General features: G+C 39.7%; 1 protein-coding gene across 1 annotated transcript in view; it reads left to right on the forward strand.

Annotated features, from left to right (window-relative positions):
- rint1 (RAD50 interactor 1) overlaps window positions 1-18,125 on the forward strand; it is a 51,978-nt gene that overhangs the window by 25,111 nt on the left and 8,742 nt on the right. Inside the window, exons 9-12 of the mRNA XM_044343326.1 lie at window positions 2,426-2,563; window positions 11,847-11,941; window positions 12,872-12,976; window positions 14,392-14,612. Coding sequence (XP_044199261.1) covers window positions 2,426-2,563; window positions 11,847-11,941; window positions 12,872-12,976; window positions 14,392-14,612 — 559 coding nt within the window. The remainder of the gene's footprint in view (window positions 1-2,425; window positions 2,564-11,846; window positions 11,942-12,871; window positions 12,977-14,391; window positions 14,613-18,125) is intronic.

Below are 18,125 nucleotides of genomic sequence, written 5' to 3' on the forward strand. Positions count from 1 at the left end.
ACTCAAGGACATGCTGTGTTGAATTTGGAGCAGTTTTGACATGTGACACATTATATATATTAATAAACTTTGAGTAAACAAGCGAACAGTGAGACACTCAGATCCATGTCTGAGTGCAGTGGGGGCTGTTTGATATAAACACTGTCACATCACTGAGCTGGACATCACTGGGCTTCTGGGCTCTCATTTGACTTCACAGTTAGCAAGTGTACTGCTGAGGACCCAAGGAAATGCAGTGTCAAGTTGTTTGGACTTGTGACACATTTAATTAACTTTGAATAAACAAGCGAACAGCGAGCTGCTCAGCTCTGTGTTTGGGTGCAGCAGGGGCTGATCAACACCGTCAAATCACAGCGGGGTGGGGCTTCTGGGCTATGACTTGCCAATAGGAGCACAGACATGTTTGATTGGCAGCAGAATCAACCAGTGGAAGGCATAAACTGCTCCTATGGTTCAACTTCAGTTTAGTCTCATTGGTGAAGTTTCTGTCTGGATTTAAACCATTTAATTTATTAATTCCTTATCATTTTAATTGATATGTTTGTTAATTGATACATACATATGCGGTTCTCAAGAAATAATAAGCAATCCGCCTGTTCTGAACAGGCGTGTTTTGAACGGGCACTGCACTAGTCTTAACTATTAAGGAAGAAATCTCTGTCTGTCTGTATGTATGTGTGTCCTTCGCATATCTCGACAACAGGTCATCCAGTCCACCTCACACTTGGCAGGTGTACTGCTGATGACCCAAGGAAGTGTAGTCGTGTGTGAAGCTATTTGGACAGCAGTTCTTGAGAAATATATAAAAATACCCCATAAACAACGTTGATTCTGTTTCTTCTTCTGTCTGTGGCATCCACAAGCAGAAATATGGACAGCGCCACCCTGCCATTTCAACCCACATTGTGGTCAGAGGTGGGATTACATCTGTGATCATAATGACTTGAAAAAGTTTAAGAAACTTAAGCTCCACTATTGAACTGTGTACTGTGAATGAAACTCAAGACTACTGCAGGATGTCTGACACTGGGGTTCATCTAACTAAAAAGCAAGGAATCTCTGTCTGTCTGTATGTATGTGTGTCTTTCTCATATCTTGAAAACTGTTCATACGATCGATTTGGTGTATTGCTGAGGACCCAAGGATGTGCAGTGTCGAATTTAGTGCAAATAGGACACATGATAAGTTTAATATTAATGAACTTTGAATAAACAAGCGAACAGCGAGCCGCTGTGTTAAAGAGGTAACAGGGAGACCGACCTCATCATTTTAGGTTGGATTAAAACCACTTAATTGATTAATTCCTTATTGTTTTAATTTTGTCAATAGATACATACATATGCAGTTCTCGAGAAATAATAAGCAGTCGGTCTGTTTCACACATGCACGTTTCGAACGGGCACTGCAATATTTGGTAAAGTTATAGGATTGCAGGTTATACTACCTAGATTTCTGTTTATGCTGCATGTATACAGTTGAACTGTAGTGATAATCAGAAAAAAACAGAACGAGACAGTACAATTGCATGCTGATTGGGGCATTTTTTACATGAATTGAGCCTCAAGTAATAAAACAAAATATGTGATATAAATTGGTTGGGACACTATGTAGTTGCATGAAATCTCTGCTTTAAATCGCCCCAACTTTTCCGCAAATTTTATATAAATAAAACCACACTAGGTTCACAGAAACTTTTTTTTCTTTTTTTGTAATAAGAACTGCTTACAGACCACAATTTACAACAAAATGATCTTTTGTCATAAATTAGCATAATTTATAACTTCCTACATTTTTATTAGTATTTTTTTCTTTAATTGTAAAGTTGTTTAGACCTTTGCCATCATATGGTTGCACATGCTGACATACTATGTGTTGAAAAGGCTGACGCTCTATGCACATTTGTGAAAGCAACACCTAAATTGTTGCTAAAATCACATACGCATTGTACATGACTTTTGCTATACACTCCACTGTCACTGTGCCTAGCTTTTAATAGCAATGGAGTTATATATATATATATATATATATATATATATATATATATATATATATAGCACCAGTGTCCTATTTACCACAGGTAGAAGGGCATTATTGTACAGGCCTACTATGTGCAACATATGTATGACATATTCATTAACGTTTTTTAATGTATACCTAAGTATACCTACTCACAGCATTAATTATGCATTTTGATAGCTAGTGAGAGCTAATCCTTCTATAGCAACAGCTTGCAAGTTGATATCCACAACACTCAAAATGTAACAAAAATAAAAGATCAGCATGTCAACATTTGCACAATAATTTATTTGTATTTATTTGTATTGAGATCACACAACATATGAGTGTAATACAAGTTACACGTTTAAACATGCAGTAGTCATGCTCTCAGTAAGCTTGCTCATCATGTATTCCTCTGTATATACAGTGGCAGTGGAGAAGGTGGATACCATGCTGTCGGCTGAGGGAGCATGGAGCTCTCAGTACAAAGATATCAGTGATATGGATGAGTTGAAGGCTCCAGATTGTGCCGAGACTTTCATGACTCTGCTGCAGGTCATCACTGGTAAGACTACTAATTTCCAGATTTGATTGTTTGAATTGTTTATGCATGCATTGAACAGACATTTCATGCAGTCTTCAACACTGTTGCCAGTTTGCACACTGAGGAAGGGCGACTGCCAAAGTCTCATGTGTTCCAAGATCTTTGAGCCATTGCAAAGAAAGTAGGGTCCCCTGGTATGAGGTGTGTCTCTGTGGCATGTCACTAATTTTTCTGCCACAAAAGTATAAAGCAAATAGGCCTACTTTTATCGGTAATTTAACTCATTTTCACTCAGATTGAGAGGATAACAGCACTGCAACTTCTGTGGACAAATTATACCATGAGTCAAATAAAAATCTAAGAGAGCCACACAAGGAATTAAATGTCCAAGTATTTGTGAGGAAATATAAACTTATCTTCATATATAAAGACTGTTTAAGACACTGATATAACATCTTGTGCTTGTTAGCGTGTCCAACAGACTAACATTACCTGCACTGTAATGTCAATTTAATGTCAACCAGGTTGTATTTTCAAGGTAGTTTAGCATTGTATTTCCTTCACACCTAAAAACTACAAGAAAGATGATTTAGCAAGTTTTTTTACCTGAGTGAGTGGTTTGGCAGACTTCACTCAACTCCAACCTTTAGCCTTTTTAACCATTTAATTCCCATCTACAACAACTACAAATTAATGGAAAAACTAGTACAAGCCTGAATGCCTGACCCCTACAGTGAGGGGATCTGGTGTCTCTGTTATGCTTGGGGGGCGTGATTTTGGTCCACATGATTTGGGCATGGTTTGGGTCCACTTGTCCGCTTAGAGGGAAGGGAACTGCAAATCAATACAAGGTTGTTCTGAGTGATCAACTTCAACCTATGATCAAGCATTTCTATCCTGATAGCAGTTATCTCTTCCAGGATGACAATGTCCCCATCCATAGGGCATGAGGGGACACTGAATGGTTTGATGAGTATGAAAATTATGTAAATCATAGGCTATGGCCTTCACAGTCACCAGATCTCAACCCAGTTGAACACCTATGGGAGATTTTGGACCAACGTGTTGAGACAGCACTCTCCACCACCGTCATCAAAATACCAAATGAGAGAATATGTTTCATCCCTCCAAAAGAATTCAGAGACCTGTAGAATCAATGCCAAGGTGCACTGAAGCTGTTCTGGTGGCACATGGTGGCCCAACACCTTACTAAAACACTTTATGTTGGTTTTTCATTTTTATTTGTCACCCATCTGTATGTTTATCAAATGAACAAGAGCTTGTTTGATCCAAAACAATACAGTGAAACAAACACGGCAGAGTTTGTACATACCTCCTCTGTGGCCCATTATTGTTGATTCCCTTGGTAAATGGACTGTACTCGTATAGCGCCTTTCTAGTCTTCTGACCACTCAAAGCGCTATTGCACTACAAATCGCATTCACCCATTCACACACATTTATACACTGAATGGGTACAGGGTCTACCATGCAAGGTCCCAACCTGCCTGTCAGAGGAAATCTAATCACTCATACACATTCACACACTGATGGCACAGCCATCTGGAGCAATTTGGGGTTAAGTATCTTGCCCAAGGACATATGCGGACTGAGGAGCCGGGAATCGAACCGCCAGTCTTCCGATTAGTGGATGACCCGCTCTACCTCCTGAGCCACAGCCGCCCTGCAATCCATCTGCAATGCGTTGGAGGGCCTGAGCACAAAACCCAGCTGCAATGCCTGGTGTTACATTGAGGATCAATGGGCCTTCTATCTGAAAAATCAAGGATCAACTTTTGTGGACAAAGCAACATTGCTATTTTCTCCTTCCAGCTGAAGATGGCCAAGCTTTTGCCACTGGATCTGGGCGGGGAACACAGCAGCAACAGGCAGGTTGGAAAACTGCTAAGATTGTATTGTATCCTACTGCTGCTGTCAGGAGATGTTCATCTAAACCCCAGCCCCACTCCACAATTGACCACAAGCAATTCAAATGCCCCACATGCTTCTTCAGTGCAGACAGCATTGTCTCCAAATGTAGACTCCCAGCAGCTGATCTCAATCTTGTCTGCAGACAGTCTCCCTTTCTTCCCGGGCACTGTTCTGGTTTGCCCCTGGCCAGAGAGGTGGGTCGTGCGGTGCAGTGCCGGTAGGGATCCAAGGCAGCTTTGGTGGACTGCTTACCTGCCGGTGCCAGGGGCATGTGCACATAGGTGCAGTTTGAACTTGAAGGTTGGAGTTCGCAAAAAAAAAATCTAGAGGAAATGTAATGTGTATAATAGAGTCTTCGTTTACATTAAAATTAATAATCAAGGTACCAGCAGGTGCATTTTCACATCCTGACAAATATGCCCAGGCCCCAGGACCACTTGACTCAGTCTCTGCACTGGTAGTTTCTTCTCTGGGCCTAGCTGGTGTGTTGTTTGTTTGTTTGGTTTTTTGCAAAGAGTGTATATCCATCCACTCATATCTAAAGATGTTTGATTTGAAAGAGAACTTATTTTAATTTTAATTGTAACTATTCTAATTATCTGTTAATGCCCCCGGCTCTTTCATCTGTGTCACTCTGCAGATAACTCTCGTTTTTCACTCTCTACTGAGTATTTTGTCAGATTTGTTGTTATTTGGGGTGCTTTAACTGTCCGCTCTCTCTCATGCCTCTATGTGCCTTTTTTCTGCTTCTTTCCCAGTTCAGAATTATGGAGGGTGCAGTGGAAATTGTCAGTAAAAGTTTTGACAGCATTTTGGGTGCAAATTCAGGAGGTTCATCTCCACCCAGTTACTGCAGTGACAGTAAAATCAAGCACACCTGCAAAGCAGCCACCCCACACTAAACTGAGTTGCATGTTTTACCTGCAAGACTCGTGTTTTAATGCTTTTGTTCATTGTTTGAGATGTGAAAATGTCTCAGAAATAAAAAAAATGCGTCCTGGTATTAGTTCAGTTATAAAATGCAAGTGCAGCACAGAGCGTCTCTCCTGCTAGCTGCTGACAGTGCTGTTAGCTGAAGAGTTAATCACACTAGACAGTAGAGGAGGAGACGGCAGAGATGCTGGTATGCATCTGTTTAAACAGGAGTTTAGTTTACTTCACTGCATTTAAAACCAGAGCTGAGGGTGTCAGAGCTCTAAGCCGGAAACACTGTCACTCTGCATTTTGCCACTGTCCTCCACTTCCATCATCTCGCCCCAATTCATTTTGAAAAAGCAATGGCCAATGGGGGAACTTCATCACTCAGTGACTTAGTCAGTCAGTCAACCACAGTTGTAGGGCTGGTCTGTGGCTGGTGCAGCCAAAAATATAGATAATATATTAATCTCTACTTGCAGTTTTAGCTTACCTGATCAGAGATTCAAATCTTGACAGCTGCATGAAAACTCTCCATCTGCTGCATTAACTATACCTGGCTAACATCTTTAGGAGCAATAGGCCTGAGGGAAAGGGCGGTGGAGTGATGATATATGTTAGAAATACTTTCCAGTGAGAGTGAATACAGTGGTCATCTTGTAACAATCGGGAATGTATTGGACTAGATGTAATCTTGTAACATCAAATGTGCTTTCTCCTTTTTGTAATATACCACCCTCTTTCTACCAATATATGTTATGAACAATTGCAGAGTATACTCAAGGAATGTGATTCAAGGAAAGAGATTCTTTTGATGGGAGATCTTAACATCAACTGGGATGATAAATCAAGTAGGAAAATTTTAAAGCAGATCCTGTCTAGCCTAGATTTAACCCAGCCAGAATTGAACTGAACAGTGAACTGGAGAACTTCGCCTCTGCATCTACCCCAGTCTGTTTCCTTTAGTGCAGCTTCAGACAGTGATATGTTACTAACGACAATTAAGAACACAATAGATGAATTTACTAGAAAAGCCAAGATCAAGAAAAGACAAGAGAGTAGCCTGCCCTGGTTGAACTCAGATGTATGGAGATTAATGACAAAACGTGACCATACATTAAAACAGGCTCTTAAATCTAAAATAGAACATAATAAATGAAAATGCATTTAATTAAGAAACAAGGTAATTAAGGAATTGAGAAAGGCCAAGGCTAACTTCTTCATAAATATTATTGGTGAGGCAAGAGGCAATGCAAAACTAATCAGGAAACATTAAAAACATAACAGGGAAAGACCACAAGGAAAGCACTTGGAGGTTTGGTGTTGTTACTTCCCTTATTTGTTGTCAAGTTTCCTTCCTGACAGTTTGGAGGTTTGTTTATCGGAGTGTGTCTGACTCGTTTTGGGAACTTGGTGTCGTCTGGAGTGATTTTCTTTACTTGGAGTGGTGACAGCAGGGGTTTAACTGGTGGAATGATTAATATAATCAGTAAAAAAAACCCTGTCCTTTGTGAGGAGTGTATGTGGCTGACGCAGAAGTATCCCCAACCAGACCCCACCATACCCATCAGAAAGAAAGCCGCTTTCACCTCACGTATTATTTATTTATTTTTAACAATTGAGCACATGCTTCTTAATCTTTTTCTGACGGAACTAAATATAAATGAAATTTATAATGAAATGATATGAAACATGCTATTGTTGATGGCCATTATCAAAGCCAAACTCTACGTAGAAAGATAGGGCTGGCAGTAGCAGCACAGCAGAGGTGCTGCATCAGCAATGCTGTCTGTGTGGACGCAGCAAGCATGTGTCTGGACGGGTAGGAGTGCGTTTGGTTATTAGTAATAATTCATATTTATCATAGATAATTATGAATTATTAAATCAAGAGATTATTAATAACAATCAATAATTCGGGCACCAACTGTTGGATCTGTGAGGAGCACAGTTGATTATTTGCAATAATGATTAATTATCAATGATAATTAATTAATTATAACAATTAATAGAATTATTAATATGAATTAACAAATACGGGGCACCACCCGGAAACCGGGACCAATAACCGAACAAGGTAGTCTCATAAAAGGAGTTCAGCTAGAATGTTAATATCTGAGAGATATCAACATTCAAGGGTGAACAAAGAAGGGTTGAATTCGAGCTCTGACTCCTTCAATCAGCCACTTTTAACAATATGTTATTGATCAAGAAACTACTGTTCTAAAATCTAATCTACCAAAGCAAAACACAAACAGCTATGTACAGGGTTGAACACATGCAGGGGAATGTGCGTGCGTGCGTGCGTGCGTGCGTGTGTGTGTGTGTGTGTGTGAGAGAGAGAGACAAGATGACGACGTGGCGTGATGTGATGACGTCGTCAGTCAGCGACGCAGACCTGGCTATGGGAGGGAGTCATGTCACACAAGAACTGAATGGCGGAAGTATGGCGATGTCTGGGTTAGACAATAGCAAGATGGCGTCGCCAGGTGGTCGGCATCTTGCACTCACCAAATTCCGTGTAACAATCGTGTCTGATGGCAGATAGTAGCGAATAGAGCAGCACTTTATCTGACGTTATCTGACCATCAGATGTGTGAAAGGGTGTCAGTGTGTGTATGTGTGTGTGTGTGCATGTTAGTCGCAAGAGAGGGAAGAAGGAGAGAAAGTGATCGTGAGAGGGAGAGAGGCAGTTCCTTTGTCTGTATGGATGGCAGTCTGTAACGCACATTGTCTGGTTTCTGATCAACAAAGCAACTTACTTACTCACTCACGGTGGCACAAACCCAGCAGTAGTCCTGAGCGGGACAAACACAAAACAGTCTAGCATGGTGAACACAACTAAACAGGCAGCAGACTTTAAATTCTCCTCAGAGTAAAGCAGAGCAAATGGACACAGCGGTCCGTCAATTCACACAACAAAAAACAATAGCAATTAAAGCTGCAAGCAGCGTTGGTCGGGACCTCGCACTCTGGCCCGTCGGGATCCTTGGCAGATCATTTTGCTTTTTAAAAATGAGGAATATTTCTTACAAGTGTGGTGTGATTTTATTTTGAAGTTTGATTGACAGGATGATAATTTTCTGCAGGGTGAGACATGTCTGTCTTGCTCACACCTGTGTCATCAAAATCATGCAAGTTTTGGGCCCATTCGCTTGAATTTCAATTAGTAAATTGAAAACTCCTGATGAGTTTGTGTGTAAAACAAATTAATTTCCTAATTTTCATCAAGTCTATTTTTAGAAAAGTAAAGAATTTTAATCCACATGACCCAGTCAAAGTTTGATAGAAATGTGTACTGTCAGGTGTGTAGAGACAATAAGTAACTGCAGCTGGACACAGAAAAATACTCATACACTTGAATAGAGTGTGAGTGAACCCACCCCTTTTTGAACATTTACTGCTTCCACATAGTTTTAGATACAGACTTCATTTGAACTTTAAATGAGTCACGAGACTTTGACCTACAAATCTTGAATTTACATGTTTTTTCTATCCTTTATTGTTTTTGAGATATTAGAGTGTGAGTTTTAAAGTCTTTTCTTGCTCCTCCTGTGATTTTATAATGAGTGTGTATTGCAGAATGTTTCACAGCACCGAGGGAGTGATATAACCAGGAGTTGGAGAGGAGGATTTTAGAGTACACTTTTTGGCCAAATCTTACATTAAAACTCATATTTTTTAGTAGGAAATTTCATGGTGAATCCATTGACACAGGTTTGAAAGTGGTCAGACTTTTAGTTTAGATGTCAGAAGCCTCTGTTTGACACAAGGTTCATGCCCATAGATTGCCTCCCCATTGTTTTACATTGTAAGGTGTGATGTGGCACTGCAACTTTGAGGGCTTATAAAATCCAAACTGTTTGAGTTATTACAAAGTTTTTAACAACTTTTTTTCAGCACAGTGTCATAAGTTACCTATTAAAGTTTGAAGCCGATACCATTAACGCCCTCGGAGGAGATAGCGTTTGTTCGGGGGCCCAAATTGGAGCAAAGTCTTATTTTGAAAGGCTAATTGCGGACTTCCTGTTGGATGTAGGTCAGGAGTGTCAGTGTATGATTTGTAGGTCTTGATGAGACGAATAATTGAGTTTTGGTTTGATCTCTCTATGACATTCCTACGGCCGTGGCGGCCAGTTTAGTTACATAGGTGGCACTAGAGAGCACATTTTGGCGCTTTGGGGGTTAATTTTTACATTTCATCAAATTTTTCACCAGAGGTGAGTTTTTGAGCATGTTTAGGGGGTCAAATTTAGGGTTTAAGTGGCGTAATAATAAAGAAACAAACAAACAAACAAACACATGAAAAACAATAGGGTCCTCGCCCTCACCCTGCCTTTTGGGCTGGGTCCCTAATAAAGCTTAAAAGCTGAAAGCTAAACAACAGCACTGATGCTGAAAAGAACACACAACTAACACTGCCTCTGCCCAGACTTAAACCTCTTACTTGGTTGCTTCAGAAAGTGAGCACGGTGTGTGTGAAGTCCGTCTTTCTGTCCGGCTATATCCAACTCTGTCCTCGGCTCAAATGCAGACGGTGGCTGTCCTCACGCTGTTGGCGAATCTCACGGCAAGCTGGTCCTCGGTGGCGCAGCAGATGAAAACAGCAGTTGACCCAGTGTAGAAAGAGCAGGGCAGAGAAGTTCCATGTCTTCCTGAAGAAACTCTGTTTCTTCCTTCTGCAAGGGAAATTCAGAGCACTGGTTGCAGCAGCGGTGTCTCTCAGATCCAGGGATGGTGTTCGGGTGAACATGGGCGAAGTCACATCTCGTCCAGCGAGGGGAAAGACTTCAGTGAGGGAAAAACACGTGCACGGTGTTGCCTCCATTAGTCAAGCTGACTCACAGGGGGACAGGAGTTCAGTTCAACATGGAGTGCATATTTTTCAGGGTGTTCTCTGATTTTAAAGGGGCACTGATGTCATGGCTGTGTCATCATGACGCTCCGCTGTGCAGGAGCGTCTCTGCCAATGAGAGACTGTATGTTGACTGTTTCCTGTCAAGGTGTGAAATCTGCAAAGCATCACTGGATATGGAGTTTGTAATGGACTCATATTGTCTGTAAGCAGCATTTTGGCACGGTTCCTTTGTCTCAGGGGAAAAAGCACCTTGTGATCAGGCCTCAGCTGGTACATGTAGGCCCTCTCTGTGTGACCTTGTGGTTTGAGGCCCAACCCATGCGAGAAGCAGCAGTTCAGCAATGCACACACACATACTTTGCTCACACAGGCTGTGTGTCCCAGGTGTGTATGTGGTATGGACACTTCAATGCTTAAAACTGTTAAAGAGTTACTAGCACCCCCTATCTGCCAGGTAATTATTTTCCCAGGGGCTATTTCCAACTGTATGGAAAGCAGCTATAGTGACACCTATCTTCAAAGCTGGTTATCAAAAGGCTGTTTGTAATCATGGGCCCAGCAGTATATATGGTAAATGGTAAATTGACTTTATTTACATAGTCTTATCAACCACTCAAAGTGCTTTACAATACATGCCAACATTTACACACACATTCATACACTGATGGCAGAGGCTGCCATTGCTGTGTTTCTGGTTGTGTCACCACCACTTGTGGAATAGTGTGAAACTGTTGGCAGTGAATCATGTGACCCGCAAGCTTGTGTATGTTGTGTGCATGCATGAGATTCAAAAATTGCTTCATAGTCACGCTTGCAATCAAAAACGTCACAGGGTACCTTTAAGCCATACATTGGTGCTTGAAAGTTTGTGAACCCCTTAGAATTTTCTTTATTTCTGCATAAATATAACCTAAAAAGTGATCAGATTTTCATCTAGACTAAACTAGGTCAAAACTAGACAAAGGGAACCCAATTAATTAAATGAGACAAAAACATTAAACTTATTCATTTATTTATTGAGGAAAATGATCCAATCTTATATATTTGTGTGAGGCAAATGTTCTTTTTGGAGAGTAGTGGCCTTCTCCTTGCACATTATTTATGTTCAACATTCTCCTGATGGTGGACTCATGAACATTTACATTAGCCACTGCAAGAGAGGCCGTTAGTTTCCTAGACGTTACCCTAGGGTCTCTTGTGACCCCCTTGACTTGCTCTTGGTGTGATCTTTGTTGGTTGACAACTCTTCTTCTAAGGTCCTCAGAAGTCTCTTTTGTTCAAGCCATCACACATTTCCACAAACCTGTGTTGTGAAGCTCAGACTTTTATAGTGAAAATGAATTGATAATATGTAAAAATTTTCCTCAATAAATAAATGGAAAAAGTGCAAGGTTTTTGTTTCGTTGATGTATCTTTATCTAGTTTTAAGACTTGCATGAAAATTGGATCACATTTTAGGTAATATTTATGCAGAAATAGAGCAAATTCTAAAGGGTTCACAAACTTTCAAAAAACACTGTACTTGGTAGTATTGTATGCTGTTAGAGACTATAAAACATTTTGAAAAAGTTCTGTATGTTTTATCATCCTGTTTTTGTCAGAGCGCTACCGGGCCTTGCCTTGTCCTTCTGCACAACTGAAGTTTCTGGAGCTACAGAGAGAACTGGTGGATGACTTCCGTATACGACTCACACAGGTAATGATGACAAAAATGCTCTGGTATTAATGAAGAAAACACACAGATAATGAATGAAGACATTGAGCTTTTTTAGGTCACTAAAGACGCAAAGCATCTCTAAAGGAGAGAGAGGCCAGTGATCATGAGGAAAACAGAGGTAATGAAAGTAAAGGAGAGACACAAGGGATAGGGTGGAATTCATGTCGCAATTGATTATCTTCACAGTGGACATTTCATTCATGCTTTTTATTGAACAATAATATTCAAATAACAGTTATTTAAACCACAGGAGGAAAAGCATTACTACACTGCACTCTCTGGTTGAAAGTTTGAAGTCTGACTTCTGGGTCAGAAGTATGCATCATTCAGTAATTAAGAGCCTTTTTAGGCATTTTGGTTCTTTTAAATAGAAAATCAAAGTAAAAATAGACTCTGTTTCACATATTATATTAATATTTTATTAATAGATTTGAATAACAGATTTATGGCTTCTGGTATTTGATCTGTGTAATGTTTTAGGGTATACAATGGCAAGAACAAGTTCTTGTGTGTGACTGCCGCATCTGAAACATACCCTGCAGTCTATGCAGCATTTTTGCTCATTTCTCCCTGTCATGTCACCAACCATGCAGTGATAGTGCCCCCCACATTAGTGTTATCAAGGGGTTGTGAAATTTTGCTTCCAACTGACAATACTGTAATTTGATCATAGGCAGGAATTAAAAATAGGCTAACTAGCTTCCACTCTTTGAGTAAAACACAGACATTATAGCCAAGTGGCAACAACCACAACTAGAAATACAAAGTCAATCAGTTTTTTCAATGAGTCTTTATGGTCTCAATTGCAAAATTCACGTAATTATTTACAGACTGAAATCAATTTCAATGGGCAAAAAGCACAAGACATAAATGAATGAGACAGAGGTGTTGTTATTTTTTTCTTTACAGGTGATGAAGGAGGAGTCTCGTTGTCCACTCGGTCTCCGTTATTGTGCCATCCTTAATGCTGTTAACTACATTTCCACCATCCTGGGAGACTGGGGAGACAATGTGGTGTGTGGATAAATTTATTTATCTGATATTTTTGGCATTTTTACCGCCGCACCAGCTGGATGTGGCCATGGCTGGACAGTTGTCATTTGGGTCACTCAGGCACAAGTCACCAGCCCCTTGTTTTCAAATGAAATTTAAAATGTCATTTGAAAAAAAGTAGGGAAAGGGAAATAGATGATGCTGCCCCAATTATTCTTTAAGTACCTTTATTTTAGATATACAAGACAACCCAAATGTAGTGGTGATTTGTCCTCAATTAAATAATAAATAAATAAATAATAACAATAATGATAATAAAACAAACTCAAAATACTCAAAAACAGCCACGGAGGCACCTAAGGAGCGAGTCTTACACAGGGAAAATAAGTCCATTGTCCAGGCAAGCATGATGTTTTGTGCGGTTTATTTTACCATTTCAGCAAGCAAACAGACAAAGAACAATGGAGCCTGCCACTTATCTTGCACTGGTAAAAAACCATAAATCCTTCCTGCTGCCTGCTGGTATTATACTTGCCCTCCCATGTATGTAGATGTACCTGGTGTGCCCAAGTTGCCCAGGGCTTTCAAAACAAAAGCATTAACAAGTACTCAAATTAACTAAAATAATAATACTAATGTTATAATCAAACCAATTCAACCATATTCTTCAAAACAAAACTGCAACAAAATAAATAAATAAATATTTAATTATTAAATATTACAAAAATGAATAGCTCCAACACTAAATCTTACTTTACATCTATGATTTATTATTGAACTATGAAGTCTACAACTGAAATTGGCGACTCCATCAGCTCCCAGCTCATCACAACATTCCTAAACCCTTGTACAGAGAAGAGGTACCATACATGTCCACTCTCAGTCTACTTCAGTTTGGAGCACTGCTAAAAGGCCATGGATGATGCCAGGATGTGTCAGGTGGCTTGTGGGTTCTGGAAAGACTGGCTCACCTGTGCACAATATTCACCCTGAATATCCTGATTAACTTTACCAGCAACCACGTTTACTAATTGATAAACTATTAACTTAATTATCAGTTAGGTCTATAGAAATCTGAGACTACATCTAATTTTATACAAATGGAGAAAAGCACATGAGTATATTGTTACAAATTCTTATAAAGTTAGCTTTTTAAACTGTGCTATTTCTCAGCACAATTGAAATTAGTTTTCAAATAGGTTCCTTGTGCAAAGTTTCATTGAACACATGGCCATGCTGCCAGGGCCAATAGGTGCACAGAGCACTTTATTGACGCTTTGGTGCCACACACTTTGTGCCAGAGTTACTAATAACCTCATAACATTCATGTGAGAACAAGCTTCACCTAAAACCTAAAACCTGTGTTTACCAGTCCCTTCATTCATACCTATCTTTACCCTTTATCCTGTTCATCCTTTATTCTCTCTATTCCTCAGTTTTTCCTACAACTGCAGCAGGCAGCAGTTTCACTCGGTGAGGAAGTGGTACTAGGAGGCCTGGGGGTGATGGAGGTGGGTCGTCTGGCTTCTCTGGAGGGTTCTCTATTTGAAGGTCTGTTGGCGTTACTGGAGCGACTGAAAGGAGACATGATGGGAAGACTGCTGGATGGGATTATGAGAGAAATCACAGAAAAAGCCAAACCATACCACCAAGACAGGTGAGACAACAGCCTATTGATGAGTACCATATTAAATGGTCTCCGAGTGATTTTAACAAAGAAAGCCCTTTCATATGCAGCTGGAGTGGGTATGATAAGAACAGTGTAGCCTAAAATGTATATTGTGGTATAATTGACATGAAAGCATTGATCAATACCATAAAAACTGTCAACACAAGCCTGTGAACCAATGGTAACTTTGAGCTGCTCAGATTAAAATATTAAGTAGTTGTTGCTTAAATAACAGCAGAAGCTGGAATTTAAATCAGTAATTAAAATTATCAAAATAAATGGAAAATCTACTAAAATTACTAGTGTTTGAATTTAAGTTATAATTATACTACAACCAGATCTGCAATGTCTATATATATAACAGAATAATAATGTAATGAAGGTAATTGGAGTTGGTTGAGAGATAACAACTCAAAGGATTATGAGCACCAGGTGGGAAGTTTAAGTTTCCATCAAGGACACACCAGATGGTTTGTTACATGGAACCATTTGAGAAGTCATCCATAGAAACTGTTTGGAAAAGGACAGGCACTTTCAAAAAATACTTGGCAGGTGATTGGATGAACCATCTATCTATCACTGTCTTACCTTGCAAGGCAGCTGGATTCGCAACACTGATTGGTCTGAACCACTGGTGGTTACTACAATACTAACTCCCTACTTACACTGAGATTCCAATATTGGAATGGGGATGTATTCAGCATGGTAGTAGAGGAAGTGAGAGAAAGCATAACTTTAAAAATTGAGCAGCAAACTCTAGTTCGTCAAAGACTAGATTAAAAACTAAATAAATTTACAACAAAGTCCTACCAAGCATCCAGCATTAAAATAATTATTCAGCATCAATTTACACACAATCCATTAGCTAACTCTGCCTAGATGTCAGCTGTACTTTATGATTACACTTGCAAGTTACCAGAGGCCTGTACTATGAAGCAGGTTTTGGGGTTAGCAAGGTTACTTCAGGTGTTGCTCTGAGTTTTCAGGATTACGACGGTGGTTCACTTTATACTGGGGTACATCGCAACGGTAACTTACGCTGAACAGCTAACCTGCTCCAGAACAGGTTAACTTCAGAGGATCGGATCACAACATGTCAACACCCTGACCACTGATCAATGAGACCAATGGAAAAAAGATGTCATCATTGCTACAGGATTCCAACATGAGTTTACAATAAAGTGACAAGTAAAAAAGAGCAATACATATTTTTATAGGTCAGTACAAACATGATATTATTCCAGGCTTTCTGTTTCCACTCTGGTTTTAAAGCAGAGTTTCCAGCAAACGGTGAGATAGTTTACAGCACTAAACACATAATGATGATTTTAGCTGCATTTTAATTGTGCAAAGTTTATTTCATCTCCAGAGTGATAGCTAACAGTGTGGATGATTTTACACTCTGATTCCATCACTAGCTCAGAATAACATGAAAGAACTGTGTGATGATAATTGGAACTAAAAACAAAAGATTATCTTTTATCAGAAAAAATAATCCACACACTGATTATTGACTCCCATGATTATAAATGAAACATTTTGGTAAGATAGACCTCAACACTGCTTTGGTAGCAGAAACAGTCTGGCATTACTTTTTGGTTTGTTTGTTTTTTGTGTCTTTTGTTTTTTTCTACATATTCAGAATGGTTTCTTCATCATCCAACTAAATAGCAAAAAATATTCACTCTATACTTAAGTCATATATAATAATTCCTACATGTATTTTAGGGCTTAGTCTAGCTCTAGTATATGGAAATTATTCCTAGTGTTTCTACATCCTGTTATTCTGGTGTATGATTACAGGCTATCGTGTACATTTCATTTCATTCAATATGACTTTGCTGTCATACAGAAGTTTTCCACAGGTACTTGGTATCACTGTTTCATCTCATAAAATACGAAGTACTTCTTCTGATGATGTCACTTGTAATTAACAACCCCGTCTCTTTCACATGAATGCGCTTGTAGCTGGATAGGGAAACCCAGAGTTGACTGAGCTAGTTGATAGCCAGCTTCATAGCACTGGTTATCTGGAGGGCCAATGTTAGATTCAGTGAAGCCAGCTAACGAAAAGATATCCCGGGTATGTTGAACTTGCTTCGTAGTACATGCCCCAGATGTGTGTGTCCTTGTGTGGCAAATAGTGTGGAGCTGATCCAGCGGTTGATGAAATTTTCAGTTCCATTTTCTAGGCTCGTCAGCTGGTGCGGGTCTTAGTCTCTAGGTGGGTCCAACCATAGACTGTAAAAAAATGACATAGTCACCGTGATGTCACCCATCGGTTTGTGGATTCCTGTTTTGAAGTGTCGAGTTTGGCATTTTGACCCTAACCATCATAGTAGTGTCTTGTTAACTTATGGCAACCACCTTATTACTTGAAGGAAATTAGTGATTGATATTTCTGTATTCATTGTACATCCTTTCCATTCTGTGTTGTATAGATTAGTTTAACATAGTGACTAAAAAGGAGTGGTGGGGTGAGCAGCATGCTAGCAAGACAGCAGCTAGTACTTCATTTGTGTTTCTATGCAGTGTAATGTGGGGCTGCTGTAGGTGGAGAGAGCTAGCAGCATGTGGCTAGTTAGCAGGAGCCCCGGAATAGCTGATTAGCTCAGAGAGTCGACATACAATGGAATGTGATGATTTCCACACTGCTACTTGGGTGACCTACACTCAACATTGGGTCAGAACACGTCCCGTGTAGCTGTACAGACAGAGCACCGGCAGCTCACACACTTCAATGCACATTATGCCTCACACTAGGCCTCTGTGCACATGTCACTCACAGTATGCTTCTATGCACATTACACTTCACACTACACCTCTGTGCACATTTCACTCACACTATGCTTCTATGCACAGTACACCTCACACTACACCTCTATGCACATTACACCTCACTCTATGCCTCTATGCACATTACGCTTCTCACTACACCTCTAAGCACACTGCACATAAATGGTAACTTCATTAACATGCTAACAGGATCACTCAGGATGTAATATAATAGCTTTACATTACACTTTGGTATAACAAGGTAATAGTGAGGTGATATTTTAATAATGAAGAGGTAATGATGAAGTAAAGTAATAGCTTGGTATTAACTATGGGTTTATGTATGTAATATTACAGTGAAAGTTTTGTAACCTTAACCCTGTATATATACAGTGGTTATAACACATACATATATTTCAGGTATTCACGGAATGAAAACTAAGGCAAATTCCATACAATGAATCCCTGAAAAGTCATAGTAATTCATTTCAAATTGTGTACAAACCCTGATTGAAGCACAAAACATAACTCTTTAAGAAACTACATATAGTCTCAGATGCTGACTGCCTAAAACCACAGCAAAGCTTGTAGAGGACATGTTGCTCTTTTAATATGCAGAAAGATCAGTATAATGGAGCAGTAAGAGGTAGAGGAGATCTAAAATAGCAGGTTAAGAAAATATGAAACAGTCTGTGTCTCCTACATTGCGTTGAAGATTGATTATTT

This window comes from Thunnus albacares, chromosome 23, assembly GCF_914725855.1.
Source record: "Thunnus albacares chromosome 23, fThuAlb1.1, whole genome shotgun sequence".
Taxonomy (NCBI): Eukaryota; Metazoa; Chordata; class Actinopteri; order Scombriformes; family Scombridae; genus Thunnus; species Thunnus albacares.